The sequence below is a fragment of the Pimephales promelas genome, chromosome 6 (assembly GCF_988280905.1).
Source record: "Pimephales promelas chromosome 6, fPimPro1.hap1.1, whole genome shotgun sequence".
In the NCBI taxonomy this organism is placed as follows: Eukaryota; Metazoa; Chordata; class Actinopteri; order Cypriniformes; family Leuciscidae; genus Pimephales; species Pimephales promelas.
This window is the reverse complement of record NC_142774.1, coordinates 28,471,033-28,488,593: the sequence shown is the minus strand read 5'-3', so window position 1 is coordinate 28,488,593 and position 17,561 is coordinate 28,471,033. Positions and strand designations below refer to the sequence as shown.

Genomic DNA, 17,561 nt, shown 5'->3' with positions numbered 1-17,561 from the left:
ACCAGCAGCAACCTGGCTTTCTCAGAAGGTCTCCCATCCAGGTACTAACCAGGCTCAGCCCTGCTTAGCTTTAATGGGCAACCAGTCTTGGGCTACAGGGTGATATGGCTGCTGGCTAAATTGATTCTGGAACAAATTCGCCTACCCCACCTTTAAGGAATTGTGTCCCCACCCTCTTCCTGAAGGGTACATTTCCAGTCATGTAGTCCCTACTAATGAGCTGAATAAGTTGTGCTTGATTAGGAAGAGTCTGGAAATGTGTAGTGTTGGTTTGCCTCCAGGTCCAGGGTTGGGAAACACTGATTTAAGGGATAAATAATAAATAACACTGATTTACTCAGTTTACAATGCAAAATGCCAGGCTATTCTGAACCAGAGAAATGTTTCTGATGTGACACTGTGGAGTATAAAACATTAGAAAACAGGTCACTGACAAGATTATTTATTAATAGTTTTTGTACAATTAAATATGCAAACAACATAAGACTATGGTACAGCAACAATGACCAGAAACAAAGGAGGGTGTCATAATCCAGTCCTTGCTAATAAACAAGTAGTTGTGATCAGTTAATGCTCTTACCATTGGATCAGCAACAGTATCCATAAAGATCTAGGGCCTTGTGTGTAACACTTGGCCTAGACTTTATCCTAAAAAGTAAGCGTGAGTGCAAATGACAGATATTAAAATTTATAAAACCATATGTGCCAGTGCAAAGTTATTTTTAAAAATCCCAAATGGTGGAATATTGTACATACATACACGTGCGTTTTGTATTATGCATGGCCTCATCTGAATAAATTGTACATATGCATAATGCCATCCAAAGGCATGATACTACTGCATTTAACAGTACTAAAAACTAGGAAAATAGATTATAGACTGTACAGTAAATATCACATGTGCCCATAGGAGAGATCCTATTATAATTGATTATGCTTACTAAAAAAAGTTATCATCCAGAGAAACTTTATATTATTAGTTAAAGGGGCCCATTTTATATGAAGTGTCTTTAACAACTATGTACTAACATTTAAATTAATCAATTGTTACAATGCATTTATTGTGCACATACATCGTATTTAAAACTCCTGCATGTAATTAATTTTCTGTAATTACATTTAGAATAACATTGTTGACCCAGCCCTTAAACCTAACCATACCTTGAAACCTTACCCTAACCCTACCCTTTATGTGTTTGCATTGTACAACATGAACACAAAAACTATATGGTACCTAGCATTTATTATTATTATTGATGATGATGATGATGATGATGTAAGTATAGTAGTTAAAGACACCTTATACAAAATGTGAGCTGAGCAATAAGATTAATATATGTTTAAGCCTGCATGGTGATCATTTCTGATTAAACTCCATACAGATTGCATTTTCATTCCAAAAGTGGTGAATTAAATTAAAAAAAGAAATACAATTAGGTTTGTTACAGTACATAGTGGACAGTGGACACATTAAACCTGTAAAAATATTAGGTAAATAATTTTTATAAATAATTTTATAAATAAATAAATCTTAAAGCAAAATGAGAAGCCTAAGACATGTGGTTTTACCTCATACATCACAATAAAGTCAATTTATTGAAGATTATTAAAACCATGATCCCTTCAAAGTGATTATACACCGATCCAAACCCCTCCAACTGTATCAGCTGCCTCTCAGTTATATGTTTAATGGGAAGAAGATTCCTACACTTCATTTCAGCTGAGTTTTGCTATTTTCAGTCTAGATATTTCAACACAGGATCTAGGAGGGAGAGAGATTAGCTATATTTGTGGCGGATTACAGATGTGGCTAGATCAGAAAAGGACTTTTAGAAGGATTACTATGGTGTTGTGGGAACTACATATATTTCAAAGGGGTCATAAGAGATTAGGTAGGCTGAAATCTAGTGGGTTTTTACGATGAGCTAAGGTAAACCCGCACAGCCGGGTAGAAGATGAGGATTGTCCCAAGCACAGAAACTGTGAGAAAGGCCCATAGGAAGATCCGGTCCAACACCTGAGCCACAAACTTCCAGTCCTGAACGACCTGAGAAACAAACAGACACAAATACATTAAATATATAGTATAAAGCAAGCACCTATTATCAATAATTTTATAATTGATTGAGTGGTACCTCTCTGATGAAGTGTTCCTTCTTGATGTGTCTGGAAATGTAGTGCACCGAGTTAGTGGCTTTCTCCAACAGGGCAATCCAGTCCTGGTTATCATCTTCCTTTAACCCCCCTCGTCCACCTCCGGCACTCTTCTGTTGCCCTTTTTTCATCCCTCGTTTTGGCTCTGGGCTCCTTAGCTCGATGTCTGGGTACTGATACCGATCAGAGTGCCCCCTCATGCAGAGCAGTCTGGGTAATCTCTGGAGGAAAAGACTCTTAACCCATGGTGCCATGGGATGGTATGTGGCAGAAGAACGGTGATGGACATTGATGACAAAGACAGTTACAATGATTGAGAATGTGACAAAGATCATGATAAAAAGCAGATATTCTCCTATCAGAGGAATGACTTTCGAGGAAGATGGGATGATCTCTTCAATGACGAGAAGAAACACAGTGAGAGACACAAGGACCGATGTGGAAAGGGAAAGCTTTTCTCCTTCATCCGAGGGAAGGTAGAAGACCAGCACGGTAAGAAAGGACAGGCCGAGACATGGGATGATGAGAAAGAGTGTGTAAAAGAGAGGGAGACGCTTCATTATGAACGAATATGTGACGAAGGGATAGGAGTAAATGCCGTCATGCCGACTGCCCCTCTGGCCGGTGGCGTTCAGTATTTCCCATTCGCCATTGTCAAAGAAGTCTTTACGGTCTACATATGCATCTACCAGGGTCAGGTCCACCATAGTGCCATCGTATGTCCATGATCCAAACTTCATCGAGCAGTTCTGCCTGTCGAAGGGGAAAAAGGTGACATCCATGGTGCAGGCGGATTTATAGCTGGCAGGAGGAGTCCACATGATGGTACCATTAGACCTTACAATGGCTTTGGTCATTAGAGACCCTTCAAACCGGCCATCAGCACTAAGAGAGATGGAGAGGGAGAGAGAGAGATGATATTAGCAACTATATTTCATTTTTTTTTTTTTTAATGAAATTGTGAGTAGTTATTGCCCATGCAGATGTCAATACTGCTCAGAGGTTCTGGACATTGCAGTAATACTTTATATTAAGTATACAGTAATAAAGTATGTACAAATCATTTGCATACTATTCATTTATAGCTTATTAATATTTATATGTAGTCTCTACATTATTAATATATTAATAGCATATCAAATAGTGTGCTCTTCATTCATTGTCACTGTAATTACCAAAATTATTATTGTTTAATTAGCTCATAAAAATAATGTTTTAAATATTTTATTTATGTTTTATAACTTATTAACCTAATATAAATGTTTAGTATTTTAAACCAGTTGTTTAAATTGTTATCAGGAGTAAATAGTTCTCATTTTAGATTAGGTCAGAAAATGTCATTAATTAACCTTTATTGGACATTAATTGCATTCATATTAAGTGTTTCTTAAAATGTTTACAAATATATTAAGCACACACACATTAGTTGACACACTTTATAGGGACTTTCCATTGAAATATAGATTTTTATATTATACAAACAATAGTATATTCTATCCTCTAACCCCAACTGATGTATTTTAACAATGTGATCTCATGAGTATTTGTTTGTATTTTTTTCTACCACACATATTTACTTACATTCGCATAAACACAAAAAAAAATAGTCTATTGACAGCATACAATACATAAAATACATCCCTTAAGGTACAAGGTTAAGGCAGGAACATAGTGAAGAGGTTGGATTCTGGAATCCACTGTCGCTTCAATACATATCCTTTAAGTGATTTGTTTTTGAGAGTAGCACCCAACATTTGTTAAAAAAATAAATAAATAAAAAGAAATAAAAAAAATTACAGTTCTAGCTGACTCTGACAGCTTAGGGGTCACATAGGCCTGTCTCATACAGGACCAATTCTTATTTCAAGCATTTAATTAACTTTTCATCTTCGATCACTTGAGAATAATGACACATTTTGTCTGAACCTCTTACAGAGAGAAAGTACATCTCAGTATGTTTTAGGAAAGTTTCCTGATCGGAGCAAGAGCTCGACCAACTTTAACCTTGAAGAAGCTGTGTGTCTGTGGGTGTGCGTGTTTGTCAGTACCCTTCTGTTATAGGACCTGATGTTTGTGAGGTGAGCAACTGGCCCCCAGGGGAGATAAAATGACCATCTGACAGACAAACTGGAGCCTAGAAACTCAGATGTGTGTCCTCAGGGATCCTGGGTGTCATCCAGATAATCAATGGAGATATGATTCTGACTAACAGCCCATATGTGGATGTTTATCTATGTCCTAACCAATCAGAATCATTCAACCTGACCTGATGATGACGTAGTTTAGTGACCTGTGTTGACCTAAAATCTCCTCGCTGAGTTTGAAGCTGACTTATGCTGATGAAGCACCGTCGGTGCATGAATGAGTGTGTGAATGGGTGAATGTGAGGCAATATGTAAAGCGCTTTGGTGGCCATTAGGTCTATGAAAGAGCTATATAAATGCAGTTGCCATTTACCATTTTACCATTTACCAAGCAGCAAACTATTGTTCAGTAAAATTTGCTTCAGTTGATGGCAACACAGACTCCAGGGCCCAGTTCCCCAAAACGTTCTTATCGCTAAGTAGTTCTTAACCTATTCCTTAACCAATGGCAATCAATACCGCATTAAACAGAACTAACTGCAGCTGCTTGCCAATCAATTCTAATTGTAAAGTGCTACCATTAATATAAAAGTGTATTACATAATTTTTAGAAGTTGTTAAACCCATGTCAAGAAGCGGCACAACGGGATAACGAGGGTGGATGATTAGCGAGGGATACGTTCGTCTACCCGCCACAACATATTGTGTGAACACATTACTGACAATTTGAAAATTTAATTAATATTTACTGATAACTATGATAAAAAAAATGTTACTGGAATAATTTGCATAGAACATGTTGTCTTTCTTAACGCCGTAATGCACCTTTGCGTGAAGTGGAAAATCGATTCCTGAGCAATCGATGCCAACTGAGGAACACACTTAGGAACAAACAACTTTGGTAAGATATATCTCTTTGAGTCTTCTTAGCGTGCAAAGAGTTAGCGTTATCGAGGAACCGGACCCTGGTCTTCATTATATCTGGTCCTGGGTCTTAACTGTAAGTTATCCAACAATAGCTTAACGTATTTGCAAACATTTTAAGGAGCACTTGATACTAATGCAATTAATGTCCAATAAAGGTTGGTTTAAAGCACTTAATGAAATCGTTTTAGATTTTCCGTGACTTAATCTAAAGTGAGAACTATTTACAGTTAATAAGTAGTTAACAAAGCATAAAAAACATTATAAAACTCTTAATGTGAGCTAATTAAACAATAATCATTTTGTTAATTTCAGTGACAGAATGAAGAACTCACTATAGGGACTAAACCATGAATTAAAAAAAATAATAGTTTCCAAAATATTTGTAAGTAATTTACTATTATATATTATACATATTGTAAAATGTTACCAATATGGCAAAGATTTTGTGATTTACATTGCTACTGTAATGCTGCTGGGTTGGTAAATTATATTATTGTGCATGTATTTGGAAAGAACAATAATGCTGTCAGATGGAGCAGTTAAAAAATATTTTAATTAATAAATGTTTTTTTTCTTCAATTTCTATTCTAATAAGTATTTGAATTTTTTTTTAAATATGTTATAGATCATTAGACAGGGTGCTTTAAATACAAATTGTGAATCTAGAACAAGCACACAAAAACTGGCCAATTGTACTCCGATTAACATTAGATGAAGTAAAGACACAACTGCATTTTCTAATTTGAGCACCTGTATGACATTATATACGTATAAGAGGTCATAAAAAGACTTACTTCTCATAAAGAACGATATCTGGTAGCCAGATAGTTTCTGAGGGCACTCTGATGGAGGTGATTCCACCATAATCTTCTGGATTCCAACGAAGCTTAGAGTCTGTCCACTCCTACAAGAAAGAGACCATGCATGAATCAAGAAGGTATTTTGCGACATACTTAAAAATGAAAGCCACATTTCTTTGGGTTACCTGCCACAACCAGACATTTGTAGTCATTAGTTGATTCTTTTCATCCTGAAGAGAGAAATGAAGAAAATACACAATGAAAGGTGAAAATATTTCGATAGTTGCAAAAATGCGTTTACACGAAAAATGAGCTTGAAGCATATAACATGTTTTAAATTAACCCAAATGCACTATTTCTCGCAAAGCCTCAAAATATTTCACCATTGACCTACTTGTGTTATGCAGAGGATTAACTCAGCTGTGCTATTTATATATGCAGCTAAAAAGATAGTATTTTATGTCTTTTGTTTCATTAAATTAAAATTCAGACCCTGATTAGGAACCAATATACTGAGACAGAACGGTGTATAAATAATACGTGTGATGTGGTGTGAAAATCAATTGTTCCCACAGTGTTCAGTGCCAGAAAATTTACACTGTCGAATCATGACAACAAGGTGAGTGCTGAATATCATGTTGATTACAGGATATGACCATCAGGTGGCTCTGCAGGACAAATTATATATATATATATAAATATATATATATATAGGGTATGACTGAATCCTAAAAAAAAAAAAAAAAAAAAAAAAAAACCTTGCTGCCTCACTGCTCAGAAACAAGCTTCCAACAAAGCCCCATACTGTCACGCTGATCATCCTGGTCATGTCTATAGTGAGATTTAGACATAATTAAGCAAATATTTAGTGGCTAAAATATGTACTATAGTTTATTTCTAAAAAATAAAAATAAAAAAAGAACATTTATAAACTATTTTAATAATTAAATTCTTTATTGGGTGCCATTTTTATTATTTCCACAAACCACTGAAAAACACGGACATGATTGTGGGATATCATAAGCAGTCTTCAAAAAACAAAAACAAAAACAAAAAAAAACAATCAGATTAAGGCATCTTAGTTGGCAGGATGTGATGTGGATGTAAACACTACTGTAGATTTGGACAGCTTCCGACGTCCTGATTGCATAGGCCACATTTTTAACACCCATTGTTCTACTCTATGTGAATGAAAGGTTTTAAAGGGATAGTTAGCCCAAAAATCTATTTCTGTCCATCTTTGCGATATGATCAAATTCACAAGTTGAGCACATAAGAACTCCACAATAAAGTTGTAACTGCCAGTGAGAAATTCTCGATCTTCGTTAAGCCACGTCTTTCCAAGTTTTCAATTAAAGAATAATGACAGAAACAAATTGGTACTGATCATAATAAGTTTGAATTGTTCATGGTAGTACAATTTAGTCTGTTCACATTCTGTGTCACATTCCCTCCCCTAATGAAACAACAAAAAGGAATGACATCCAATGCATGTTAGAAATCTAAAACATTAACCACATTTATATATCAAAATAAGCGTTCAGACACTTATACTACCTAGTCATGATGATAAAATAAGAGGGACATATAGTAGTACATATTGTACTATATATAGTAGTATAGACAATATGATTCTTAGGCAGTTTAGGTCCATTAGGTCCATGTCCATCCATTTCAATCAAACTATTTATATAGCACATTTCAGCATGAATTGTTTTGTGAACGCGTGACAGTGTAAATGCAGTTTTTAAAAAAAATAGAAATAATTGTGAATAAGTAATCAAATGTAACTGTATTAACAACTTGTCTCTACAATAAAGATCAAATGATCACCAAGAACGGTGTTTGCCTTTCTCTGATTCCTGTGAAGTATGCAAAGGCAATTAATATTTCATAGGTAAAAGATTAAACATTTTATTTAACGTGGGCAACTGGGAGTAGCTTAAAGGGACGTACTTCTTAGGAGCGAAATACCCTCCTCCATCCGCCTCCTCTCGTCCAGTCAGGATTTGGCATCCTGATTCCCCTTGAATCAGACTAAACTCTCGAATAATGCTGTACATTAAAATATTGACATTAATGATATCTGCAATACAATCATTTTGGTTCTGTTCTGTTTACCCAAAGGGTGTTATTGCAGCTCCTGCCCAGAACAGAACCAATAAAATCCAAACTGTAGGCTAATTGTCAATCATATTTGACGATAGTCGCCCTAATAGAAACCTACTGTAATTTTCCAAATTACTGCTGCATTGTGTTTTTGATTTAAAATACAGTTCTCTGTATCAGTCTTTTTAAAATTATTATGTACAGCAGAGGTATAGCCTACTCTGTTATAATCAATGTAATGTTGAAACAAACAATATTAAATGATATATTAAAGGGATAGTGATCTGTGTTTTTTTTCTCCATGGTACCACCCTCTTTGAAGGTGAATAAATGATTAAATACTTTAATACTACTGTATAATCTATTATATAAATAGTATTAATAGATTCATTTTAACATCTATTTATATTCGACCACAAACCAAACAGTGTCTCCTGGATTCTTTTTAAAAAGGGTTCTACATAACCACTGACACAAATGATCTTCAAACTGCCAAATTGGTAAAGCATTTATGGAACTATTGTGTTGTGGAATGGCATGATAAAAGTACATCTAGTAATATTACACACACACTAGCATTTTCAATCAGGTTCTTGAATGCTTAGCCTAATCAGGACCAATACATGGCCATGGGTCAAAAGAGAGAAGAGGAAAATTGTGCAAAATGTGATACAGCTGGTTGCCATGATGATGTGTTGAGTAAATATAGTCTAGAACTATGATCTGAGTAGCCACTCTCATATCCTGCCAAAACTAATCAGTTGAGAGAGAGACCAGGCTGGTCCAATTAAATTTGCGACTGACTTCAGCATTATGTCATATTTCAGAGTGAATATTAAAATCAGAAAAAAAAAAACAAAAAAAAAAAAAACAGGGGAATGCCATTCCAAGATGACAACTGATTTTAAGTCATTTTTGTCATTCTATGATTTATAATTTAATATAAACTTATTTAAACTTTAACAATTTAATCAAGCTTTTAAAATGTAATCAAATGAAAAGATAACAATTAATTAACAACAAAACAGATTTTTTTTTTTTTTTTTTTGCAAATTTACAAGATAGATGAAAAAATGATATTTCTACATACAATTTTGATTTATTTCTGTCATCATTTCTTGAGGTTTTATTTTGATGGTTTGTCATGAAGATCTTATTGTATTCGATGGCCATTTTTCTCAAATTAAATTGTGAAAATCTTGTGAAGTGACTCTCAAAGCAGCTCTGGAGATAAAGTTCATATGTTCACGTCCTCTGTCCTCATATATTGAGATGGCAGACGCTGAAAACACTGGTCGTCACAAGTGTGTGAGTTTACGTATCAGACTAAACCGCACCGTTCATTCACATAGAGACACAAAAATTACTCTTTAGTGGCATGCACAGACTGGGAGTTGTGTTCATTTGTACTACATGATAGGCTGTTAATCCACATCGAGTAAAAATGTCCAAGGCTTATAATTGTTATCGGGGTAAGAAACATTTGAACGCAATCTCGATATGATATTGTTATCATCAATCCCTATGTGTGTGCTATTTGTTCATTCATTTTGTGACTTAGTTGAAGATCAGATTTTATAGTGAATATGTGTGCGTCTCACCACATCCACCAGTTGGGAGATCTTCAAACCAAAGCGAACGGTAATCGTGTCGTTGGCGTGAAGGACAGGTCTCACCCACTTCTGATAGCCCCGAAAAAGATTCCGCAACAAAGTGTCCTCCATCTCAGCCAATGAGACAAACTCTTCAGGAGCTAGAAAAAGGGTGGAACAATATGAGATCAGTTTAGAAAAAACTAATGATACTAAAGCCTGAAGTGGCATGTGCTGATAAGGTATAGTATAATCTAAAGCTGCCATGCTAATTTTCAGTGCTGTATAGGCCTATACATAAACATATCTGTCTGGTTATGTAGAAAGTAGGTCCACATTTGATATGCCGTCTTGATGAATGACACTTTAAATTCAGATACACTCTCACACAAGTGTTAGATGAGCACAGAGTCATGAAGTGACAGCTGGCCCAGGCTCCTCAGAGTTCCTTTTGCTGACACAACCATTGCCATGATATGATGACCTCAGACAAGAGCACTACAGAGAGCGTCAGGAGAACTCTACAACTACACACATATCCACAAGGATGGGCATTTTTTCATTTAGATTTTTTTATTTGGGAGGCTGCACATGTTTCTCTGCCCCATACCTACTCTGATTTGCTCTATCTTTTATAGCCATACTTGATAGGAAATGTGTTTGTAGTCAGTGTAGGATGGTGTACATGTGGTTTAAATCTAGATGAACTGGAAGCTGGAAATCTAGATGGTTTCACAGATCTGCATTACATCTCTCATCACTCTCCTTGGTCACCCTTGGTTCATGATCACTCACACCTTCACCTCATCATCACCTCTATAAATGCACACTCTTCACCTCAGCTCATGGTCTGATCTCGTTTACATATAGTGGAGTCTCTATGTCTCCAGCAATCTGTCTATCTCTGGTGTCTCGTCCTTCTACAGTGTCTCCATTCCCACCATTGTTCATCTGCCTAGTCACCCACGGTATCAACTATCATCCTCACCCTCTGTTGTTTTCAATAAAACTCACTGTTCACCTGACATCTTCCTCTCCTGACTTTGCATTCCATAACACTTGCAATGTCCCTGAAATTATTGTTTCACTGAATTAAGCTGGTCTTTTGGCTGTTTTTGTCTGTATGCCTGTGTTTTCAGCCAACAAATTACAAATTATTCAAACAGAATGGGTTGAAATAACACAGGTATGGGGCAATGCCTAATAAGATGGAACTGACGCATGTGAGATATCTGTCCCTTGATATGGCATTGTCCCTTAAAAGGGCACTTGGCAACTACTTCAACTTAATAAAACCATTTAGAAATCATTTGAATTGTTTAATAACCCGTTCTGGAGAGAATGGTGACCTTCCCTGCTCCCCCCAGCGTCCCTGAGTGGAAAACCAACCTTGCAACATGGGGGCTAACGTCCCAGTAAGTTGGAAATAGAAGTCTTGTGAGAAGCGAGAACGAGTGAGAAACACAAACTGCTTGATAGAAATTCAACATAAATATATGAAATACAGTGTATGATGTATTAACCACACTATAAAGTAGGCCGGCTCCGATAATAACAAAAGCACATGAGCTGCGGTAGAAAGGTGCTGCAAGTGAGTTTGTTTATGACGGTGTTGTGAAAATATACGCCACACGGTTGTAGAGGGAGCTGATGAGACAACATGTGACAATAAAAGTGAAAATCAGTGAAGAAATGACTAGAGTTGCCAAGTGCCCCTTTAAGGTCCAGGGACAAGAGCAACCTTGGCCGTCATCAAAGGGAAAGATGGATCTGAGGACCGTCATTCTCACTAAGAAGTCTTTGGCTAAGAGGCCCTGATGCCAGTATTGTCAGGCCTCTGAGGGCAGGCCTCAACCCTGCCGACCTTGGTGCTTTCCAGGGAGTTCAGGTCTCAGTGTCCGCCTGAAGATGTTGGAGCACTGGGAGACTGGTGCCCTTCGAGGAGGACTTTAGAGAAGCCAGGACGGTTGTTCCCTGCTGGCCATCGGCTTCAGGGTGCTGAGCTGACTACTCGAAATATACCAAAGACCAGTCTTGAGAGGCTGGTTCCCTTAGTAGACCATCTAGCAGCAAGGAAACTTCTGCCAAATGTGTAACAATGGGTCCTCCAGACCATTCGGTTTTGTTCTTGTCCACTTTGGTTCAACAGGGTCCTATCCACAGTGGTAAGTCCTGAGCAGGCTCTGGTATTGAAATCTGCTATTGAGCTCTTTTGGGTAAGGAGGTTATACAGCATGTTCCTCCACCCAAAAGAGAATCCAAGATTTACAACTAGTTCCAAAAAGGAATTGTGGGGTTGCATCCAATTTTAGATCTGTGGCGGTGCCTGTTAAATCGTACACTAAAAACGTACAGTTCAAAATGTTGACATTGAAACTAAACTTGACTCAAATCAGATCCGGGGACTGATTTGTCACGATAAATATCAAGGCCGCATACTTCCATGTATTCATACTTCCATAACACAGGAAGTTCTTCAGGTTTGCTTTCAGAAGTGAAAAGTACCAGTATTGGGTTCTTCCCAATTCTGGTACTCTGCAGCTCTGTCATCTCTGTGACTCCAGGGCATTTGTGTTTTGAATTACATTGACGAAAGTTTTATTCAGGCTCAACTGTAGCAGATGGCGATTTGGCATGGAGAAGTCGTCCTAGCCCACATGAAGAAATTGGGGTTAAGGCTCAATGTCAGGTGTGCTTTATCCATCATGGAGGGTCAATACAGGGTCTTTGGAGGTGTCATCATCTTTTTTGGCACATAAATTGCCTGACGATGATGGCTGTCTTTTTACCGTTGAAACACTTACTCCCAGACCTGAGGGGCCATAATGTGTTTGTCCAGACAGCCAACTAACACATTGGTTGTCTTCTACATAAATCATCAGGGAGGTCTGCAGTCGTGCCTACTTTACAAACTGGCACACCAGATCCTGAGAGCAGTCTACATCGCCGGTTACCTGAATCAGGGAGTAGAGATCCTGCAGGGGCTGAGGCCTGGTGAATGGAGACTCCACCCAAGGTGGTGGGGTTGATATGGAGATAACCTAACCCTAAGCCAGGAGGTAGTCAATCTATTTTCATCGAAACGACACACTGTCAGTTCCGGTTCTCACTAACATTTTTATAAAGCTTTTAAAAGTTGCTTTTATCGGCTCAATACATTTCTTTATCATGTTGATAAAAAAAAGAACACTCACAATTAACAATGGTACATGCAAGTTCATATATTGATGTCTTGTTCCAACACAACCCTATCTGAAATGGAGAAAAGCATTATTTAGGCCAGGTTGTGTCTGAAAGGTCCAAGAATAAAATTAAAATGACACTTCAAAAGCAGTGGTTGATCACCTCGTACACATCAGTATCGATCAGCCATCGACAGTAAAAGAAATGGACACAGCGATCCCATAGACTTCAATGGAAAAAAGTGAAGTCAATTAGTCAATCACTTCCTGATGGCCAAGCGTACTGCGCAGGCCCAAAGTGAGCTTGACGTGAGTAATCTGTCTTACAGTTGAATCTGAATCATTCCCTTCTGAATCTTGCAGAGACTGAGAGCGTGAGTAGGAGCTGTCCATGAGCTAGCAGCAGGATCAACTTTATGACTCTCTATGGGCTTCTCCCTCGACTTTATCGGACCTTATGCCTCCACGTCCAACCGATTGCCCACAAGCTTCTCCTCCTGTCTATACCGTAATTTCTCTACTGTGCGACAGAGAGTCACATGGTTATGACGCAATCATTAGCCTATTTTAACAAAAACTAATTCTATGGGGCCATAACGTAAGATACAAGGTAATGGAGCCTTTTATACATTGTCGTGTTTCTTTAGAAATAAACAATGGACACATGGAGTCTTTAAATGCCTCATATGTAAAGTTACTTGCTGTCAAAGTGACACCAAAATGAATGGGAGTCAATGGAATGCAAACAGCAGGTGAAGGCTTGATAACCAATGGCGACCCCCCCAGGGAGGCTTCAGTTTCCGGTTGGTGGATTTCCCCCTTGGTGTCAGCAATAAACAGTCTTCTCTCAATATCTACGACTCAGTCAACCAGTTCATATAGCGGCCCCAACAGGAAAACTATGGTACTGCATATAACTAACAAAAGTGTAAACCAGTGTAAAACTCTAAGGAGTTACATATGTATATATGTGTACTATTCGTGTAATTACTTTTTTTTTTTTATATATGCATACATGCACAGGCACGCATGCCTGGCACCTCCATCATTAGTGCCACACGATTCTGTGCTCCATCACCTTAATGATTGTGGGTCTTGGAACAGCAAGTATATGAAATGACATCATAAATAAAGACTATGCAGGGCAGGCCATTTCTCCAGGGTTTACGATTCAACCAACTAGGGAGTGGACAGGGATGTGTAAATCAAAAGACAAGAAAGTGGAGGAGGGTGAGAGAAAGAGTGAAAAACAGACAGTGTGTTTGTACATTCATGTTGAAGTGTATGTTATTTTAGCCCTTTTAACCTATTTCAGTGTAAGAACAGGTTAACATTTTGTGAGAAAATGGTAATGCTTGAGTCTTTTTTTTTTCCATTTCTCTGTGTTAATGAGTTCCTCTTTTTTTCTCTAGAGAATTAAGATTTTTGTCCATTGCATCAGGACTTTCAAAGCCACTTTAATGCACTCAAGACAAGCTTCAATTCATAGAACCTCATACACAAAAGAGCAGAAATGCACATTCACTATGAATAGCCAAGCCTTCTCAGTCCAAGGACAATGGCATTCATCTGTTGCAACATTGTGTAGACTCTTCAGGGCAAATAATTCCTTATTACAGTATTACAGTATGAAATAAAAATCATGAAAGAAATGGATTTATTTGCATATTTATGTGGGCAATGTTCACAGACTTGACCTCATTACTCATTGGCTGCAAATGTGAACAGACGACCTCTTCTCCTCCCCTACAGCAAGCCATCTGGTCAAAGCAAGATTTTAAGGGTAAAAGATAGTTTGGGTACATTTTAGAGCTGAGTCAAAAGACAAGAGTCAAAATAAATAATTTTCATGGCACTACAGTCAAATCATTTTGACTTTGATTTCTTTGGGGTCAAATTAAAATAACCAGCCATGTTAAAATTAAAAAGTTAATAAACAATAAACAATAACTCCTTTTTTGAACTGTTGTATAAAAAAGTTAAATCACACTTTCAATCAAGCTGTTATGGATATTAGTGTGAGACTATAACTCAGAGTCATGCCCATGATTATATTCAGAGCAACAGCAAGATTACAAATGTAATATTGCCTACAGGCCTTGCCTTGTGTTATATGAAACAGCATAGGCCTACACAATTTCCATTTGAGCAAAACTGCAAATCTGTGAATCAACGAATGCCAAGTTTGACAGCAATTTCCCCTTGATTTACATTTCTCTTGTTTAAAAAATAAAATAAAAAAAATGAACAGAGAGAGGAAGAGAAAAGCTGTTGTCAAGCATTTCTCTCCTGAGTGCTGCTGACCGATGAACATCCAGTCCAGCAGCTCCATTTTCAGATTAAAGCTGCAGATGAAGGCACTCATTGCCTCCACATTGAGAACCCCACATCTTCACATTACACACTCTGCCAAACCCAGACAAACAAATTATTCTGTTAAAATTATTCTTTAAAGCTTCACAGCTGGTTCAAAATAAAGAGTGGGTATGAGAAACCATTAAAAGTGTATGGCTGTGTGACTTTGAACAGGTCACACACAACATCTATAACTCAGTGACCCAATTGAGGGCGCTAGAAGTCAAACAATAAGCGTAAATTAAGCATGGGAAAGATATATTTTGCATCATTCAGGGTTGAAGATAAAACGGCTAGTATATGCTTGACTGATCTTGCTTCATTCTGATCATTTATGAATTGTCTAAATTAACATTTGAAGTCACAATGGAACCGAAAGCACGTACATAATTTCAGTAATTCGTATAAAAGACATTTAACTGAGGAATGTCATGCAGAGAAAACGCAGGAAAACTCTTAAAGATCGTCTGCATTACTCACCCTCTATCGTTGCATAGGCTACAGCCATTACGAGCAAAAGACCGGAGATTTGTAACTGCATGCTGTCTTCCCGGATTCAGTTCCTTCGTGCAATTGAATTATTTCATGCTGTTTGAATTGTGAGTCCCTGTCATCGACAAAGGGGGGTATACATATATGCTGTCCTTTATTCATACGGCCGGACACCGGACCGTTTTGTTAAACTATCAGACTTACTGCAACCTGCTGTGTGATGAAGCTATAAATTAATCATCAACAGAGTGTTTTTAGCCTGCTCCATCTGAGGCGAACAACGGAGGAAGACGCTCTGATCTCTCCCCAATCGGCGTTTACGTGATGTCGAGAAAGATGCCCTTCATTGGAGCAGCTGCAGCGGAGCAGAGTGAAATAAGCGCTCGCCTCTAGAAGGGGAGGGGATAAACAAACCAGTCTTCGAAACGAAAATGTACTTTTGGTAAAGACATTGGTTCTCAACTGTTTTTTGCTTAATCATGTGAGAGTTTATAGTAGCATGTGGAAAATCAAAGGGGGGAGTTTTTTTTTTTATTACTAATTATTGTATTTTATATTAGCATATGTTTTTACCCACTGTTCATTATAGCTTATGTCTAGCTTTTTAATACTTCTGGTGATCATTTTTAGGCTTAAAAATTCAAAGGTTGTGTTCATTTGTGAAGATATCATGTTGATCATGTAAGAATTATTATCACAGAGCTTTACAGCATTTTCTGCAAAAACCTAAAAGCAAAGGAAAATTAGTTTTTGTTAAGCGGACCAGGGTGATGCAAACAAAAATATGCCATCATTTTGCGGTCTGTTGGGGGTCAAGGTTTTGGCCCTGGTAGCCCCTGCTGGTAGAACTGGAGGGAACATAAAGATGATTCAGCTTATGCCGAGTTCAGACTGCACGATTTTCAAAGTATTCTGCAGCTCTTTTCACACTGCATGACTAATCTTGGCCAGCAGTCGCTGCTGTGTTCACACTGCATGATGGATCGGCGACAGAAGGTTTCACACTGCATGACTTTACAATAGGAAGAATTGCTGACAACTCTGTCTAGCACACTGCACGCAAACTGCATATGTTTCACAACAAACACATGCGAGATGTGACAAGGAAACAATGCGACATCACATGTAAAATACCGGAGTTCTCACCTGAGACTTTTTCTTTTTCGACCCGCAGCTTAGACGAAACGTCAAACAGACACAGGTGCTCCTGCTAAATGTATAGCCTACTAATTTTTCTTCCATTCTTGGGTCCAAATAGAAAAGTAATTCTGAAACAATGCTATGTTGATATGTAATCTATAACTCCTCTGCTCTGTATCTTGCTCTCTCATTGGCTGTCGGTAATCACCGATGTAGTTTTCAGTCAGAACACTTTTCACACAGCAGGATTGTGAATCGCTGACAGGTCCAGATATTTAGCATGCCAAATATCTCTCGGCCGTCGGCGACTCGTTTGTTCGTCATCAAATCTATAGAAAATCTTCATGCCAAATTCATTCACTAATCCTCTCAAGCACATTTTTTATTACCAATAATAACTATATAATAATAAATAATGCCAATTAAAGGAGCATTTCACCCATTTCAACTTTAATCTTTATTAAAAGTGGATCATATATGTAGTCGAAATGTAAAAGAACTTTTGAATTTGGTGCCCTCTTGACCGAGAAAAGACAGAAAATAACTGAAGGGCACATTTGTATGTAAGACAACAACTCCCACAGTGCACCACATTGCATATCTCCGCAAGCCACTCCCACTAATCCAGAACAGCACAAACATTAGACAAATCACTCTTGCGTCTACAAGGCTAACGTTAGCTGTCACCAGAGTTTGAAATTCATTTCACACTAAATTTCTAGTTTG

At 37.6% G+C, this 17,561-nt stretch overlaps 1 protein-coding gene across 1 annotated transcript; it reads right to left on the bottom strand.

The window, feature by feature from the left end:
• Window positions 1–1,827: 1,827 nt before the first annotated feature.
• chrnb3a (cholinergic receptor nicotinic beta 3 subunit a) lies at window positions 1,828–15,944 on the bottom strand. The gene is made up of 6 exons (XM_039693156.2): window positions 15,684–15,944; window positions 9,676–9,827; window positions 6,151–6,195; window positions 5,960–6,069; window positions 2,136–3,039; window positions 1,828–2,047 (listed from the first exon to the last, which is right to left on the bottom strand). The coding sequence occupies exons 1-6, from the start codon at window positions 15,742–15,744 to the stop codon at window positions 1,916–1,918; spliced, it is 1,404 nt and encodes a 467-aa protein (XP_039549090.1). The 5' UTR covers window positions 15,745–15,944; the 3' UTR covers window positions 1,828–1,915.
• Window positions 15,945–17,561: the final 1,617 nt, after the last annotated feature.